General features: G+C 37.5%; 2 protein-coding genes across 6 annotated transcripts in view; one reads left to right on the top strand and one right to left on the bottom strand.

Annotated features, from left to right (window-relative positions):
* Nucleotides 1–3,832, top strand: part of lmtk2 (lemur tyrosine kinase 2) — a 38,722-nt gene extending 34,890 nt beyond the window's left edge. For all 5 annotated transcript variants that reach the window (XM_081362820.1, XM_081362819.1, XM_081362821.1 and 2 more), the window contains 3 exons: nucleotides 95–227; nucleotides 1,160–1,414; nucleotides 1,508–3,832. In XM_081362820.1, coding sequence (XP_081218946.1) covers nucleotides 95–227; nucleotides 1,160–1,414; nucleotides 1,508–1,536 — 417 coding nt within the window. In that variant the 3' untranslated portion in view covers nucleotides 1,537–3,832. The remainder of the gene's footprint in view (nucleotides 1–94; nucleotides 228–1,159; nucleotides 1,415–1,507) is intronic.
* Nucleotides 3,833–4,027: 195 nt separating this feature from the next.
* tecpr1b (tectonin beta-propeller repeat containing 1b) overlaps nucleotides 4,028–19,090 on the bottom strand; it is a 37,730-nt gene continuing 22,667 nt past the window's right edge. Inside the window, exons 14-25 of the mRNA XM_081362875.1 lie at nucleotides 18,455–18,612; nucleotides 16,699–16,826; nucleotides 13,506–13,584; nucleotides 13,338–13,434; nucleotides 13,134–13,213; nucleotides 12,988–13,044; nucleotides 9,542–9,716; nucleotides 8,862–8,997; nucleotides 8,174–8,266; nucleotides 7,636–7,742; nucleotides 6,357–6,476; nucleotides 4,028–4,598 (exon numbers count right to left, since the gene is read on the bottom strand). Of these exons, the coding sequence (XP_081219001.1) occupies nucleotides 4,479–4,598; nucleotides 6,357–6,476; nucleotides 7,636–7,742; nucleotides 8,174–8,266; nucleotides 8,862–8,997; nucleotides 9,542–9,716; nucleotides 12,988–13,044; nucleotides 13,134–13,213; nucleotides 13,338–13,434; nucleotides 13,506–13,584; nucleotides 16,699–16,826; nucleotides 18,455–18,612 (1,350 nt within the window). The 3' untranslated portion in view covers nucleotides 4,028–4,478. The remainder of the gene's footprint in view (nucleotides 4,599–6,356; nucleotides 6,477–7,635; nucleotides 7,743–8,173; nucleotides 8,267–8,861; nucleotides 8,998–9,541; nucleotides 9,717–12,987; nucleotides 13,045–13,133; nucleotides 13,214–13,337; nucleotides 13,435–13,505; nucleotides 13,585–16,698; nucleotides 16,827–18,454; nucleotides 18,613–19,090) is intronic.

The raw sequence follows: 19,090 nt of genomic DNA, 5'->3' as shown, positions 1-19,090 counted from the left end.
TCCCTTGCATTCTTAAATCTTTTTAAATACAACTCGATTATTTTTTTTAGAGAGGCTTTTTCTATGCCTGATTCCCTGTTTTTCAACCAAATAGGAAACCCCAACAAAGGAGCTTGGTGAGCATACTCTTGACCCCAGTAGTCAATTGTCTGATTTCAACAGTCCAGTGTCCTCCTCCAGCTACTTTAATAGATTTACCAACTCTGAGAGCTCCACTGATGAAGAGGGTAATGTATAATGTTAATTTTCTACTTTACGGTCATCGGTGTTTCCCAACCGTGGTCCTGGACTCCCCCCAAACAGTGCACTTTTTTGGATGTTATCATTATCTGACACACCCTTGTGTTGTCCCCCAATTCCTCCTCTTATACTATGCCCTAAATGTAATATACTCCTTTTAAGAGGAAAAAGTAGATACTTTTGAGTCTGTTGCAGAAGTCAAGTTTTTGGGACATACTACCATGTCTTAAAATTGTCCTTTGTCACATAGTGACCTGCATTCTGTCACCATAAAGCAGCCTGTCACAGTTTACATTCTCATATACACACTCCCCATTCATTTACACTACTAAAACAATTCTTTCTACCACATCAGAGAGAATTAAGCCTTTTCAAGGTATCTCTACTTAACCGTTGGTCTTAGGCACATCCATGCCTGTTCTTTTTATTTGGTTGTACTTCTGAACTGAATCCTCCTCCAAAGCGCAATGGGTTGTGGGCAAAATCAGCCGTTAAGAGTGGGTACAGATTCACACTGCAAAAATCTACCAAAAATAATAGACCACCCGGTTACATTTGGCATACAACACACTATTCTTTGGGACACACTTATTCTTATTTCACATACTTTTTATGATGGATAGTGTGTACATTGGGATGCAGGGTGGGAGTCTCTATAATGAGTTCAGTCAGGTGTGTTTCATTAAGGAGGCATTCAAAGTAGGCTGTGTGGCGGATACTCCATGACCAGGGTTGGAAAGCACTGGTCTACATTTGAACTGTGAACTCATTAAACCAATGGTACTCAGGCCAATCAGAAACCAAATTTCCCAAAAAATGTTGGTGTCTCTGTGAATTAAATTGTTTAAAATCGACATCACAGTCATTACGATTCTCAAGTTGAATACCAAGACTTGAAACCTTTGGATTTGATTCACAGGTGGCGCATTTGAGTGGGATGATGACTTCCCATCTCCAGAGCCCAACTTTCTTTCAAAAGCAGCCAGTGATCATTCTGCCAGTAGGTCCAGTGGGACCTCGGCAGCTTCTAAGTATTTGTCACCACCCCCTGCGAACCGCACCTTGGAGCAGAGCTGGAACAGTCCCTCCAACTACACGCGCTTCTCCATCTCCCCAGCCAGCATCGCTAGCTTCTCCCTCACCCACCTCACAGACTCCGACATTGAACAAGGGGGTAAGTTGAACACAGACATCCACGCATGAACAAACATGAGTGGGACCTCAAGAATCTTAACTTCTGAATGCTGTTTCTCGTTTTCTTTCTCAGGAAGTGGTGAAGATGGAGAGAAAGATTAACCAATCTTTTGGACACGTGTAAATGTTGGAGAAATGTGACGGATATATTTGCTTTGAAGGCTTTGATTGCTTCTCAGGCAGCATTTGGTATTTATTTGAGGTTATGAAGGGGAATGCAGAAACTGAGCAGGCGGCATCCTGTGATGACTTCCTGTATTCTGCAAATGAGATATGATTTGCAATGTTTTTCATCAGTGCAATTTGGAAGAAACTTTGCTTCACATATACTTTCACGCGCTTCCCAAGTGTCCTGCCTCACTTTTTTTTTTCCTTTTGCTCATATGCATTACTTCTTAGTGTCCACATTTTACTTCAGAAGGATGAAGCTGAAATTTATCGTTTAACCAGAGGACTCACTCTTAAACACTAATGAGCCAATCGACTCAAACTCAGTTGTGCAATTGAAACCGTACAATACTTGCCTTTTATTTTAAAACACACTGGATTTTAATTTTTTTTTAATGTGAAATCTAGTGTGACATGCTTATTTATATGATTGTGTATCGGATTAGATGTCCAATAGAAGCAGTATGGGTCTCCATAGATATTTTTGTACAGTGTTTGGACCGTTCATTCATGACAACCGCACCACTTTCACCCAAGCAACAACCTGCATAGTTTCAGTGACATGTTTTGTATTTAAAGATGTGAAAGTCAGGATATGAGCAGCTGAGCGGTTTCGGACATGAGACGCTAATAAGTCTTAAAGTAGTGAGCAGTCTTTGTCATTGTGGTCTATTCATGAGGAATTCTTAAGGAGTGCTGCATATCAGGGCTTTTTGTTGAAGCGTTGTGGGATTGTATATTGAATGGGCCGTCGCAGTGCCTCACAGCCCCTCTCCTCCTGTGTCTTCATCCTTTCTGAATGTTGTGCAAGTTTTATTATTCAGTACCATGGGGATTCTCACCCATCTAGAACATATCAAGGTCATATTTCACCTCAAAATCAAAAGAAAGAAACGTATATTTCCTCGAGAAAATGAAGCCTATTTTTGGGATCAGTATGACTTTTTCATTGTGAAATTATTTTCACGAATTGAGCGCCCCCCGCCAACTCTCATTACCGTGATGTGAAAATAAGTAATGATATTATATTTCAATTGTAAAGTGTTTGTATCATAATGGTAGTTTTGTTTTACTGATTTGAATGATATTAATAGATATTTTGCAAAATATATTATTTTTTCTCTAGATTTTGGATTGAAATGTGACCCAGACATTTTTTTGTGCGATTCACCAACAAGTTGTCGTTGTTGGCGTTGGGATTGATCTACGAGTCAGCGAGTAATTCTGAAAGCACTGGTGGTGCAGAGAGACTAGCTAGCAACTAGCAGGACTTCCAGGTGAGGTCTGCTTGTAGCGTTGAGTAGGAATACTGTTCAATGGAAACACAAAAGAACCTCCTTACATTTCTGATTCCCTGTGTTAACTTTAAAGAGCAGCTTGTAAACACTCAAGGGATTGGAAATTATTTAGTTTTTCCTCTTTTGTGCATGTATTATTCGTTGGACCTGAAAGTCATAGGTCATATGAATCCTTTATATTTGCCAATCTTGCTGCTCTCAATGCTTTTCCTTTTGGTTGACAATGAACCCGATCGACTAATGTATATAGCCTTGTGATGTAAATCAAGGTGAAAGCTACACAATCAGAGGAAAGAACGTTCCACATCACCAACTTTTTCCTTGATTCAATCTGGAAGAACGTTGATTTTGGTATGACATACTCAAGATTGTCTTGCATAAATTGGGAGCCTGATTATTTGTAAAGGTTATTGCTGGAATAATTGGGTTCATAGCTTCTACTTCCCCTTGTAATTCAGTACAGTAATCTCTATGTTTTAGACCTGTTGAATAACTGTATTACCAGCACTCTATTTTCAGTTCAAATTGAAATTTTGAAATCAAAAAAGGAAATTGTTTGGTTTTATTCTACAGTATACTTTGCTTAATCTTGCACATCTTTAAAGTGAAACTTAATGTTGAATTGTTCTTCTGTATATAAATGTTTAATTTTGTCTGTAAATTGGGTATGATGTTAGGAATAGGTATGAGGACTGATTTTGTAATTTAATGCTAAAATGTGACATCACAGGTGAGAAGTGATCGAAAAAGACAAATTAACGATGAAATAAATGGGGAAATGCAGGTCATCATGTCCTTGTAACTTGTAAATTTTAAAAAAATGGCGATATTTTTACTTTATATTGATGACGATGATCATGCCTAGTGTCATTGAAGGAATGGTTTATAATGAATTGCTCTGTTTATTATGGAATTAAATGAAAATGAACTTCTGTCTTGTATCATTTCTTTGTCATGCATGTTTCACACATGCTTTTATTCACAGGTTCAAGCAATGGTGCGAGTTTGGGGAAAGTGTGTCAGACCAAGATCAGATGGGGTAGGATTTAGGAAATCAGTTTTTTGTTTGGTGATGCTAGTGGTGCAGACATTTATTTACTTGAATTCACAAAGAAAAACAAGCTGGTGCTTTTTAACAGATCTTTATTGGAAAAAAAAAGCATGTCCAAAGAAAGACCACAGTAGGGAAGGTGTCCACATATACAGCATTGTCTACTTAAGTGGACTATTTATATTATACTCAAATAATATAATCAAACCAATAACACAAAATGGGCTTCTACCGATTAAAGAAACAAATACGGCAACAAGAAAATGTGACATGCGCAAAACAAATTGAGAACAGTCAGGTGATTCAAATCATACATGTACAGAAATCAAAAGAAGTTCAGTCACACCCAGAAGCTTGTTTTCACAGAGGTGAAAGTTTGTTATTCAGGCAAGTGGAATCAAAAGAAGAAAAAAAAGTCACATTTGGTTGGAAGGGCACTGGGCAGAGACAGGAAGGGTGTCAAGAACAGCAAGCTGGGATGTGCGGTCACGCATGATGATGGTGGTGGTGTTGGGTGAGCAAAATGACTAGCAGCTCACAGCATTCCCGTTCACCTGACTCGGAGTCCGGCTGGGCATTGGACTGCGCAGTGCCACACGCTGAGCCTCTAAAGAGTTCCCTCTCACAGACAGGTGGTCCCAGCCGCCCTGTTGAAGAAATGACTCTCAGTGTAAAGATCTGTTGACACCAGGTCTACATTAGACCTTATGTAACTTTTGCAGAAATTACACAGCATTTTAAAATTGGAGGCTTTCGGAGGAAGGCACAATTCGGCATTAGACTTAAAGGGGTGGCAGACATCCCAACCTACAAAAGTTAATTTCAGGGAGGTACCCCCCCCCCCAAAAAAAAAAATGGAAGGAGGACAAGGATATGACATTTCACCACAGAGTTGTTGTCCCTAAAATATATAAAAGCATAATACATAATTTCTATAGGCTGTAGGCCTATGCATTTATTTGTTCATAATGTTACAATTTGTAGATTACTTTTAATATTTATAAGCTGCTTATACTATTCATGTAAACTACTTTTATTTATATTCCATTGCAGCTTTAAACAGGTCTAAGGAATAATATGCACATGAATGAAATGAAACTTGTTGAACTCACCTCAACATGTCTTTTACAATCATTTACCCCGCCATGGGCAATGCTGAAGTCACTGTTACAAACTGTACAGCGTGCAAGACTATCATTATGTTTTACTCTTATAAGACAGGGGTACACTTTCATGTAGTCTGCCGTAATAAAATGTATCTTATACTTTCGTTTTTTGAATGTTTTTTTGTGGCACTCTCCCGTTGCCATGGCGCTCCTGTTTCTAGATACACTGAACTGATTAATTCGGTTCGGGAGAAGAGATAAAACCCGCCCACACTGACAATTGATTGGTTGATTTACCGAAACAGGCCAATCAGATGCTCTCTATCTTACGTGCGCACACACGCAAGGTCTCTCGCTCCCTCTCCCTCTCTGCTGTGCACGCGCGCTCTGGCTCGCTCGCTCTAGATTCCGGGAGATTTTAACTCATTTGCGGGTATCAGGGAGTCGCTATCAATATGCGGGAGACTCCCGGAACTTCCGGGAGACTTGGGATGTCTGGGGTGGTATAATGCAAAATATGTCAAATAAGTCTGTCCTCAGAGTGTGTATGTAAAGTTTTAGCTCAAAATACGCCAAAGATACTTTTACAGCATGATAAAAGTGTCCCTTTTTGAGGGACAGTAAAAACGCGTTGTTTCGTGTGTGTCCCTTTAAATGCAAATGAGCTACTGCTCCCGGCACCGATGGCAGAGCTTCTAGAGCTCATGTGTGTGTGTTTGTGAGTGTGTTAGCAGCTCTGATTACCTCACGCAGACACACTAAAATGTCAGAAACTGTTCTGCCTTTTATGTTTAAACTGGAGTCAGACAATGATGGAGAGACTCAAGAAGAAGTGACAAGTAGAATTCAACAGGACGTTTCTGAATGGTTAGTTGATGAATTTATGTAACTGTTGTAAGATGCCTACAGAGTGACATGCTATTGCATTTGTGTTACGTACTGTATTGCATGTGAAAAGACGGATGCGACAGCTTGAGCAGACTCACAAATGTGCTCGACTACAACAACTCTTCCTCTTCTCAACGGACTGGCTGTTCTCGGGGGCGGGGTTTATGTAAATTTTAGGGTTGGTGATGTCACTAACCGGGAGGAATGTCTTGTAGTCCCTACTAGCTGTTTGTTGTAGTTGTTAAAAAACGATTTCTTTAAATGCAAACACTTCCTTTGCTTTGAACTTTGAGCGTTGTAACTTTGCAGAGGTTGTTTAACAGCAACATTACACACTACTGTAACTAAAGTTAGAAAAGTGAAATCATAATCAACCACCCCTTTAATGTGAACAGTTATGGAAAGACTCACCCCGATACCAAAGTCCCAGCTCAGGCCTTTCGGCTGCATGGGCTTCACTCCCAGTCTGTGGCACACAGTTCCTGAGCTTTCTAATGGATAACCTGCCACTTTATCAGCAATTATCCAAACCTGGACAGATAAAACATCACAACCAGTTTCACAACCATCAAACCAGTCAAGTTGTTATTTAATATTTAGGTTTTTTAGCGGTGGATCTGGACATGACAGGAGCTGGTAAACCTCAGGAGGTGTAGATGGAGGAAAGGTTAGGTCTATAATAAGAGAAGGCAGCATAAAGTAACAGTGGAAAAGGGAAACAATAACTCCCACATATGTGCAGCATATACAAGGAGAACAACAAAGGGCCCAAGACAGAGCCTTGTGGAACACCATACTATTGTTAGGTCAGGTAACTTTTCATTCACACACATGAAGTGGTAGTGATCTGATAGGTAGGATTTAAACCAGGCCAAAGACTATTAACTCTTTAGGCCCGTTCACATCAAGGACGATAACTATAAAGATAACGATAAAGATATAATTCTAAAAATCGTTCTCCATATTAAAGAATAACAGAGTTCACACCACAACTATAACGATAAAGATATGAGGAACGATATCGTTGGGATCACTTTCAGAACGATTTTTTTCCAGCTGTCAAACGATAAAACACTGACAGCCAATCAGAATCCATTCTAGCAGGTCATCCATTTTCGCTACTTTGAAACCGCAGCGCGGGCGCGCGCGCGTGCTTAGAATAAAAAGACCGTTATCGGTCGTTGGTGTGGACGCATATATAGTTATCTTTATCGTTATCTTTATAGTTATCGTGCTTGGAGTGAACGGGCCTTTTCCCTGCCAGCCTCCAACAACATTTATGATTTTTTTTACAAAACTTTTATGGCCCTCAGAATATTGTGTTGTATGAATATCAACATGCAATATATCAAACACAAGAACAGAGCCATTACTTTTGAACTACAACAACAACAACAAAACACTTTATTGTAGCTTCATGCTTTCTTTTTTATCAACAATGAATGTGGGTGTTTCATTAAAAAAAAGCAACATTTTGAACAAAAAGCTGAGAAAATCATGTTTTTTTTTCATTGACTACAACGTGCATAAGCATTTTTTGTTGGTTGTTTCTGCTTTTTTACCTGTGTTTTGATCCGGAGATTCTGTACTCTCAGAATATGCGTACTATTTCTGTAAATGTCAGTGAAGCATTGTGTGTGCTTTAGTATGTTAGTCAACACATCAAAATTACAAGTAAAAGGTTACAAACCTGGTCCAGTGGTCCAACAGACACCTTGCACACGTTACTGGAGATGAGTTCCCATGCTGAACCCTGAGGATAGCTGGGTGTCAAACCCTGTCTGTACCACAGATTACCTGCACAAACAGACTGAGCTCAGACTCGACTGGAGAGATTTGCAAGTATGCAACGATAGACATTTCCTGCATTGACGTCATCATGTTGCATTTTTAATTCAGTGAGTGTCTTCTAGTTCCTTGGAAAATAAAGGTTACTCTTAATCCTAATTTGTGTAAAAATGTCCTTTGGCAATCAAATCTAGGAAGTTAAGACTGATGTTAAGGGCTGATATTCATGTATCACATTGGAAAAGGAGCTGTGCTCTGTTTGCATACTTCACATTGTGACCAATGTAGCTGATCATCCAGGTATTCCAAGCCATTCATAAATAGAAAAATGTGCATGCTTTGAATTGACACACTCATATAATGAAGATAGAGTTATTCAGAGCACATACAGCTTGATTGAATCAAATAACAAAAGAAGTGAGTGGAAACAAGTGTCTCACTGTTTTCATCCACAGCATAAACGGAGGTCCTGCCCACGGACACCTGTTTGAGCATCTGCCTCGGGGGAGATGGGATGTGGTACCAGCACTCGCCTGAGAAATCAAAACATCAATCATGAGTCATTTAACACAATGGGTGTGCCTTTCATCATTTTAATTGTTTAATTCTGTTAAAATTGGCATTTTTCTGAAAATAACAAGAATACAGTAACTTAAAAAAAAAAACACTATTAAAGGGGACCTATTATGCCTTTTTTTCCAAAGTCTTGTTTTTGTTTTCTTCTAGAATAGGTTTTATACTTGAAATTTGAAAAAAACCCAATTTCTAATATTTATTACTGTTAGTTATTCTTTATTTTATAGTCCTAAAAAATCAGCATAAAATCTACTAATAATATATTCATATTTTCACTGTAAATTATCAATCATGCTACCTTTCATATTCCAAAATACACTTTCAACATTTTCAAAACTATTTTTGATTGAATTTTTTTTTTTTTTTGGTCAATCATGTCTTAACTTGTAACCACAACTTAAAAAGTACTTTTTCAAAATGTAACAGGTCTGATTTCAAAGCACACAGTATCACATTCATCACGAGTTGTTGAAATTGGAGAGTATTTGACGTATTGTCGGATGTCACTCATCATTCCCTGGTTGAAATGGGGATTGGGCCGCTTCTTCTCACCCGCTGGATTGAGTGCGGACACAGAGCCCCGGTAGAAGACGGCCCCGTCCCTGGCGATGGCCCACACCTGGTGTCCTCCTCCTATACAGATGGACTTGAAGGGCTGGTCTGTCCCCACGTGGAGCCAGGAGTCGCCCTGTGCTGAGACAGAGTCAGAGGTTAGAGGACACTACAACTCAACATGAGAACAGACAGGGCCATATTCACTCTCTGAATACTGATGTAATAAATTCCCAGACAGCAACATGGTTTCGGCCCAGATCCGGCCCACATCTGGTACTTGTTGAATCCACATGTACCAGATGTGGGCCGGATCTGGGCCGACACTACGTTGCTATCTGGTTTGAGATGAGAGTTTTGTGTAACACAGTGAACAGTGAAAACACGGAAAGCCGGGAAATTCCGTCAATGGAGGGGAAAGAGTTAAAACTATTAATAACCATTTTGCACTGACTTCCAGCTTCAAGAAAAGTCATGGGTTATTAATAATTAGTCAGTTATGTGTGATTCATTTACAAGGCACACTAAAACTGACTGATACAACCAGGCTTTACTTTTCTGGGACTTGCGCCATTGGGGATTTGGTGATTACTTTGGGCCTGGTGTTTCTTGAGGTCACCGTTTCAAATGAAATGAAATGTTGGTGAAGTGTTTTGTGTGTGTGTGTGTTTGGTGCTCACAGCCGGGTTCTCTGCAGTGACTCCCAGACGGCACAGCACATCCCCCTTCTCGCTGATGGCCCACACAGGAATCTGCTCCAGGCCGCTCTGAGCCAGACACGGCAGGACGGTGACGTCAGTCAGAGGGATCGGGGGAACCTTCTGCCAGGGGCCCGTGAGGCTGATCTCACACCTCCTGTGAGAAACAACAACTCTCCTTTCTTATAACACAGCACAATTCTGACACACTCTGGTGAACCAGAATGACATAAATAGTCATTATGAGAACTCAAAATTATGACATTCAAAGTCAAAACGATGACATAAAAAGTAAAAATGATCACATGAAAAGTAGAAATTATCACATACCAAGTCATTATTATGAAATAAAAAATCATAATTAGGGCATAAGTTAGATGCAAAGTCGAAATTATGACAAGTTACTTGAGATTAAAAAGTCAAAAATATGACTCAATTATACTTTTAACATAATTTCCACTTTTTATCTCATAATTATGTCTTAGTGTCATCGTATTGACTTTTTGATGTAATTATGTCTAATTCATAATTTAGAATTTGTTATAATTTTGACAATATAATTATGGCTGTCATAATTTTGATATTTGAAGTAAGAATTTAGATTTTTTTGTCATAATTTTGACTTTTTTATGTCATAATTTTGACTTCAAAGTTATAATTCCGACCTAGTATGTCATCATTTTAACTTTCAGTCATAATTTTGGATTTGTATGTTGTAATTTTGACTTTTAATATATTGATTATAACTCTTTAAGTTAGAATTCAACTTGGCATGCCATAATTTTGACTTTTTAATATCATATAATTTTGACTATAAAGTTATATCTAGTCATAATTGTGACTTTTTATCTCGTAATGACTTATGTCAAAATTTTGGATGTTTTATGTCATAATTTTGACTTTTGAAGAAAGAATTTAGAATTTTTGTCATAATTTTGATTTTTATGTCATAATTTTGACTTCAAAGTTATAATTCCGACCTAGTATGTCATCATTTTATCTTTCAGTCATAATTTTGGATTTGTATGTCGTAATTTTGACTTTTAATATAATGATTATAACTCTTTAAGTTAGAATTCAACTTGGTATGTCATAATTTTGACTTTTTAATGTCATATAATTTTGACTATAAAGTTATATCTAGTCATAATTGTGACTTTTTATCTCATAATGACTTACTGTCAAAATTTTGGATGTTTTATGTCATAATTTTGACTTTTGAAGAAAGAATTTCGAATTTTTGTCATAATTTTGACTTTTTTATGTCATAATTTTGACTTCAAAGTTATAATTCCGACCTAGTATGTCATCATTTTATCTTTCAGTCATAATTTTGGATTTGTATGTCGTAATTTTTACTTTTGAAGAAAGAATTTCGAATTTTTGTCATAATTTTGACTTTTTTATGTCATAATTTTGACTTCAAAGTTATAATTCCGACCTAGTATGTCATCATTTTAACTTTCAGTCATAATTTTGGATTTGTATGTCGTAATTTTGACTTTTAATATAATGATTATAACTCTTTAAGTTAGAATTCAACTTGGCATGCCATAATTTTTACTTTTTAATGTCATAATTTCGACTATAAAGTTATATCTAGTCATAATTGTGACTTTTTATCTCATAATGACTTGCTACGTCAAAATTTTGGATGTTTTATGTCATAATTTTGACTTTTGAAGTAAGAATTTCGAATTTTTGTCATCATTTTGACTTTTTAATGTCATATAATTTTGACCTAGTATGTCATAGTTTTGACTTTCTATCGTAATTTTGACTTTATGTCATAGTGACAATATGTCAATTTCATATTTTTGTCATAATTTTGACTTTTTATCTTTTTTTATGTCATAATTTCAGATTTTTGTAATAATTTTGACTATCTCATAATGATTTAGTATGTCATAATTTTGTATTTTTGTCATAATTTTGACTTTTTATGTCAAGTCAAGTCAAGTCATGTTTATTTATATAGCGCTTTTCACAACATAGGTTGTATCAAAGCAGCTTCACAGTAATAAATTAAAACAATACATCAATGTTTGTTTCTAGTGGAACGTCCACGTTTGGTAATGCTGATCAATGGTATAGTTGATTGATTAATTCAATTAAATATCCCCAAATATCCCCAACTGAGCAAGCCAAAGGCAACAGTGGCAAGGAACCGAAAAACTCCATCAGGTGACCTAATGGAGAAAAAAAAAACCTTGGGAGAACCCGGGCTCAGTCGGGGGCCAGTTCTCCTCTGGCGTTTATGAACTATAGAGACCGGATTTAACTGTAAGATTAAAAGTATTATATAAATGCCTGGCTGAAGAGATGCGTCTTTAATCTAGTTTTAAACTGGGAGAGCGAGTCTGATTAACGAACAGTATCAGGAAGACTATTCCAGAGTTTTGGAGCTAAATGTGAAAATGCTCTCCCTCCTTTGGTGGATCTGGATATCCCAGGTATGACCAAAAGCCTCGAATTTAGTGATCTTAAAGAGCGCGATGGATTATAGGGCGATAGAAGATCGGTTAAATAGACTGGAGCTAAGCCGTTTAGGGCTTTATAAGTCAGTAGCAATACCTTGTAATTAATACGTGACTTTATAGGTAACCAATGTAGTGATGATAAAATTGGTGTTATATGATCATATTTTCTTGATCTAGTTAGAACTCTAGCAGCGGCATTTTGAACTAACTGTAGCTTGTTTATTGAGGATGCAGGGCAACCTGCTAATAAAGCATTACAGTAATCTAGTCTCTAGGTCATGAATGCATGAACTAACTTTTCTGCATCAGAAACAGATAGCATATTACGTAGCTTAGCAATGTTTCTAAGGTGGAAAAAGGCCGTTTTTGTAATATATGAAATATGATTTTCAAAAGACAGGTTGCAGTCTAGTATAACACCCAGGTCTTTTACTGTAGAGGATGAAGTAACAGGACATCCTACTATGTTAAAGTTGTATTGTGAGAGGTTTTGTGGGTGGTTTTTTTAACCGATAAGTATTACCTCTGTCTTGTCTGGATTTAATAAAAGAAAATTATGCGTCATCCAATCTTTTATATCTTTAACACACTCTGTCAATTTGGATAATTTAGCGTTTTCATCCGGCCGTGATGAAATATATATTTGAGTGTCATCAGCATAACAATGGAAACTAATTCCATGTTTCCTTATAATATTTCCAAGTGGCAGCATATATATTGAGAATAATAGAGGGCCTAAGACAGATCCCTAAGACAGATTATGTCATAATTATGTTTTTCAAAAGCAGTATTTTTTTCCTGGCAGAAATGGGCTTCCATAGGGGCTGCTGTGCGAATTTGTGGTTAAATTTTTTGCCCAACATTAGAAAGAAACAGAAATAAAATGTTGCTAAAAATGTTAATGTAAATGTATCAAAATGGTCAAAATCAGCAAAAATGTGAACTTACCGAGCCCACCTTCTGCGCCGCACAAAATCCTTTATTGTCTTATAACCGTGAAAGCTCCTGTATGTACATAAAAAAACATATAATATATTAGCTTGAAATAAAAACGTCTAACTACCGTTCATTAGTATGTCCAAAAATCAACATACACATGGAAATCTGCAGCGTACTGCCAGCCCTCTTTATCTGTCCCTCCTGGGACACTGTAGTCTACGGCCCAATCAGAGACCTGTGAGCACGAGATGTAGAAATCATTCACAGACGATAACTATCTAATCTAAATAATAATGCAAAGACACAAACGTGCACTGCACTATAAATGCTACAGGAAGCAGAAGGCTGTGGTTTTGTACCCATGTCCACTGTGGTGAGGGAGTGCTGGTGTTGTCTTTAGTGCACTCTCTCAGACCTGACGAGTCGCTCCACATGTAGCGATCTGTGGGAAGACCCCTGAGGAAGAGAGCACACACTGAGCGTTTGCTTTAAACAAACACACATCAGCTCCGTTGCACTACACTCACTTGTCTGTGTATCCCGTCATCGGGTTCCAGCGCTGGTTCTCGTAGATGCACACGCTCCTCACATCGCTTACTTCATTTCCTGAAATCCGACAGATTCAAACATCAGGCAGACGCAACTGTTCTTTCAAATAAACACCTGACATGCTGATCTAGACTGAAATGATGTCTTATTTGAAATGAAAGTACAATTGGGAAAATAAGCACGGATTTGAGCATGGAATGCAATGATAGTGTTTTCATATATTTTTTTTTTAAAATAGCAATTTATTCTAAATTAACATAACACAAACATAAACATGTAACATTTTATTGTAATTATACATATATACAGTATTTCTTAATGGAAACAGTGCTATTTCATATTATTTATATACTATTATAGTATTTATTAATATTTTGAATTTAGCTTTTATTTCTATATTTAGATTTTAATTTTAAGTATTGGTAATTTGATGTGCTTTTGTCATTTTTATTCGTTTCCTGTTGTTGTTTTGTTTAATGCATTGTTTTGATCATTTTACAAGGCACAATTTCTACGTTTGTTAGGCAAGTTTTAATTTTAAGTTGTCCCTTTAAAATTGCTATATTTTATTTTGTTGCAGCGTTATTTCAATTACCAAAATAATTTCATAATTTAATAGTTTTAGTAATGAAAGGCTGTAAAGGAGAGGTCAGAAAAGCCCTTATATGGAGATTGTTTGGGCGTGTATTATGTAGATTACTAACCTCGGTCTAACCTCGGTCATATGGTTGCTCAACTAGAAAATTGCTAATTCGTTAACATTAGAATAAGGTTAAGAACAACCTTATTCTAATGTATTTTACAATATAAAAAGTAAAATAATTTCATAATTTAATAGTTTTAGTAATGAAAGGCTGTAAAGGAGAGGTCAGAAAAGCCCTTATATGGAGATTGTTTGGGCGTGTATTATGTAGATTACTAACCTCGGTCATATGGTTGCTCAACTAGAAAATTGCTAATTCGTTAACATTAGAATAAGGTTAAGAACAAATTTATGGATGTATATATTTTTTTGCGTTCTCTCGCAAATGTTTTGCATTCCCCTGAGAAACGAATGCAAAGAGCGAATGCAAAAAGTTTTGCGAGCGAACACAAAGTTTCTCAGGGGAATGCTGAGAATGTCCCGATGTCCCGTCTCTGTACAAATTGATGTGTGTATGCAAGAGTTGTGAATTAGGAGGAACTGAGAGAAGTTCTCCAGTGCAATACGAGTAATTAGGGAATGAGGACCCAATGTTTTGGGAAGGTTAAAGATGACTGGGAAGATCCGTGACTATGTTTTGAATATAATTCTAACATACTGTGCTGTATGTACCAAGGGTGTAACAATATATCGTGTCACAACATATCACAATACAAAAATGCGTTTAGTGTCAGTACTACATTAAACTACTATAATGTTGAATATAATGTATAATAATGCAATTGGGGAATATTTGTAGGTCCTAATGCCAAATGTCTCATTTTACCAGTAAAAAGTGGCCTACATTATTTTAAATATATCTAGTCAGTGACAGAGTGCAAGCATATTCGTCTAAAATAATTCTGAATGTTGAATATGAATATTGAAAATGAATATTTTTGGTCACCATTGTCCTGTGCATTGGGTTTCCAGCACCAAGTCCAAGCCTATTCATTTAGACCCACAATGTAAAACCAAATTTAACATTTTAATCAAAAGTAATTTTTTTGTTAACCTTTTATCATATGACTTGGAGTATCGCAATAATATCGCATCGTGAGTTAAGTATCGGGATATGTATTGAATCGTGACATGAGGGTATAGTTACACCCCTAGTATATACTGAATATCCCATCCTGATGCAAGGTTCAGCTTAGACCAGCAAGAACTACATCCTGGTCCAGGCTGGTTTATACTGGTTCGGTACTGGTCTAACTGGTGCACCGGCAAAACTGTGTCTTTCTAGTTAAGCCGGTTGACCAAGAGAGATTTGCTGGTGAAACCTCATGGGAACATCAGCACACCAGCATCCAAAAACACAGCATATGCTCACCCAGATAACAGGGACAGCGTTCTCTGAATGTTGGCTAACGTTCTGACAATGTTCTCGCAAAGTGATCTAACATTAATAGAATGTTTGTTCAAAGCAATCTTGTCTTTAATAATGTTCTCAAAACATTAGCACAAAAACATTATTATATATTGTTCATGGAATGTTTTTTTTTCTTGAAGCGTTTTAGTTGGACGTCTTTTGAGTATACTCTGAACATGTTTGCAAAATGGAATGTTATCTTTACGTTCACATAAACAAGAAAGGTTTAAACGTTCAGAGGACATTCAAAAAATAACATTCATATAACTTAATGGAAACGTTAGCAAGACATTCTTAGAACATGTATTTGTTTGCTGCCCAGACAGCAACATAGTGTCGGCCCAGATCCGGCCCACATCTGGCACGCGTTGAATCCACATGTACCAGATGTGGGCCGGATCTGGGCCGACACTATGGCTGCATTTACACAGCAGGTCTTGATGCCCAATTCCGATTTGCTGACTATATCCGATTTTTTTGACGACCCGCTTACGTCATCTTTTAAAAGTGACCCGTATCCGATATTTGCATTTACACTATACACTGCCGAAACAACCCAATGTAAACGTTCTGACCCGGACAAGGAAGTAAAACGCGATATGCAATGGATGCAGACGCAGACAAAATGACAAAATGATCCGCACTATTTTCTATTTTTGCCTGCACTGTCTCTTCACCCCAAAGGCTCAAAAGACATACAACCTCCACATTACTCCACTATGTTGAGCCTTATTCGTCCTCCATCGCGCCATTAATAATTAATAATAATGTGATCGCAGTTGGTGTCCTCCTGAGTTGACATTTACTGGGGAATTGCGCATTTACTGGGGAATATCCGATTTATCTGCTTACATGGCAGACGCGAATGCACCTATCCGATTCATATCAGATTTATTTCCACATATGAGTGAGGCTGATCTGAGAATATCGGAATCCATGTGCTTTTTTCCTGCTTACACGTTTGCCGGTCATATCGGGGTCACACATTGGGTCACTTGAACCATGCAGTGTAAATGGGGCCTATGTTGCTGTCTGGCTGGGCATCAGAACTGGACGTAGGTTAGTGAGAGAGACAGGGTTAGCCGCATGCAGGGTTAGGGTTAGGGTGCATGTTTACCCGGAGCCGATGGTCCCCTGCCGGCCCCTGTGTAGACCCAGGCTGTGTGATCGTGACCGATGCCCCACACCACACCCAGACTGCTAGACTCCACACACAGCAGATGAGCAGGAACCTGCCGCCAGAACCTGAGCCCACAGCAGGTACGCGGACAGACACATGAAGCATGCCAAGCCCAACAACACACACACATTACAATGACAGACACACATTCACACACACCAAACCAAACCAAATCAAACAGTTGGGAGACATGCAAGCTTCAATTATGAAATTATGAAACTCCAGCTCAAAACCTAGTGAGCTGCCTATCTGGACAGCAATTTAGGCGTGTTTGGGAGGAACTGACTATTTACTGTTTGCAAATTTGGATGAAATGGAATGTTTCCTTAATTTTAATCTTGCAGAACCAAGAAAAACGTTTTTAAAACATTTGAAAACTGGACATTTTTGAAAGTTCAGAGAACATTCAGAAATAACGTTTTCATAAATGAATCTGATTATTAGCAAAACGTTCTTGGAACGTATTTTCATTAGCTGGGATATAGCTAGTAAAATAGCAGCATACCTATAAGTTCACTATTATAGTTGCAATGCAAAAAAAAAAAAAAACAATTTAGATGTAAACTATTGCACTTCAAGTGGGTAAAGAGGTAAATACAGATTTCTCTCGTCTCGGGGGAAAATGAAAAAATGTTGCATGACCATTCAATAGTATGACTGGGTTTCTAACAATGCAAAGCTTAATGCAAATGGGTGAAGTGTCTCTTTAAAATTATACATTTCTAAGCTAAAAGTGGTTTAATTTAGTCCTAAGAATTGTTGAAATGTGTCTACTGATATTAGTGTACTTACTACATAAAGTTTACTTGGAAAATTGGCTTCAACGTCATTTTAGTTTACTTAATAAAAACTTGAAGTATAATTAAAATAAAATAATGTTTTTAATGACCAAACGCTACATGTACCGTACATTGCTGTTTTTATTGTCATTCTGTATTGCACACAGTTGTAGTCAAGCAAGCTAAATTGTCCTCTTTCATATGTAGAGTCAGATTTGTTTCATTGACTAGATTCATGTCAATATACGTTTAGAAACAATGCACTGATTCAAGTCTCTTCACAGAAACCTTTTTTTTATCGAAAATTTGTACTATATTTAATATAGTTAATTGCTTCTGTTCATCACTGTTTTTGACTCTCTTTTTAGTTATCTTAAGTATAAATGTATAAGATCAAGTTAATAGCCGTCACCCTCATAAATATGTATTCATCCAAACCCCCACAGAACCAGAGAAATATTGCTTTGATTAAGTTATGAATTATATAATCTTATAGTTTCATAAAAATGCATTGCCCTCTTAAATCATTTAAAAAAAAAGAAAAAGCTACTTTCTTAGTAACTTGTAGTTTAGTGAATTACTTGTTTGAAAAAATGTAGCTTAGCTAGTTTCAAAGTTGCTTATAAGACACCTCTGGCCAAACTGAAAGACAGGATTGCACCTAATCCCACAATGCAGTGCGTTGAAAGGAGATGGCAGGCGGAGTGTATAGAAACTATTGTGCCCAATATTTGTGTGTGCTACAAGCTTTCTAGAATATTGTAGCTCTATAGAAATCAATTGTGAGTCGAGTCTCCTGTGTGCTTTACTTGTGTGGCATGTGAAGGTGCTGTCGATGTAGAAGACAGCAGACAGTGAAGCAGTTAACTAGGTTTAGAACAGAGATATAGACAGACAGATGGGGAGGTTCTTACATGTGATCGCAGGGCAAGTACTGCGCCGGGGCCTCCAGGCTGGGTGATGGCTCATGCACCATGACATCACCTTTACATGTCACAGCCCACAGCGCCTGTTTGGATGGATGGTCTCCAAGACCTCTGGACTCACAACACGACTTGTTCAACAGAGACAGCTGCAAAGATCACACACAAAAACAGCTGTTACTCTTGAAATGTCATTTTCTTTGTGCACATATAAAAAAAAAATGTCTTTTGATTTTGGGCAGACATATGTTCTACATGAGAAGAATGTATTCGTTGTTAAAGTGTGACTATTATGCTTTTTTGGATGCAACCTTTCATGCAGTGTGTAATATAGCGGTTTGTGAATGAAAAAGGTCTGCATAAGGTCTACTTCGACTCTCAAACAACTGTAGTTGTAGCTGAGGCCTAGAAGAGTTTGGTTTGTGATGTTGACATGTCGAGAAGATGCTTTTTTCTGCGCTGCCAAAGAAAATCCACTTTTATGTTCTTCCAAAGGTTGAGGACTCGCGCTCAAATTGATAAGGAAAAACAGACGCCATCGTTACTGTGTATTAAGTGCTGAAGAAGATCCAGAGCTGAAATTCATATATAGTAATGGACATACACTGTAAGCGGTAGACCAATCAC

The sequence above is a fragment of the Scardinius erythrophthalmus genome, assembly GCF_964197995.2.
Source record: "Scardinius erythrophthalmus genome assembly, chromosome: 1".
NCBI classification, from domain to species: domain Eukaryota; kingdom Metazoa; phylum Chordata; class Actinopteri; order Cypriniformes; family Leuciscidae; genus Scardinius; species Scardinius erythrophthalmus.
This window is presented reverse-complemented; position numbering and strand designations above follow the sequence as displayed.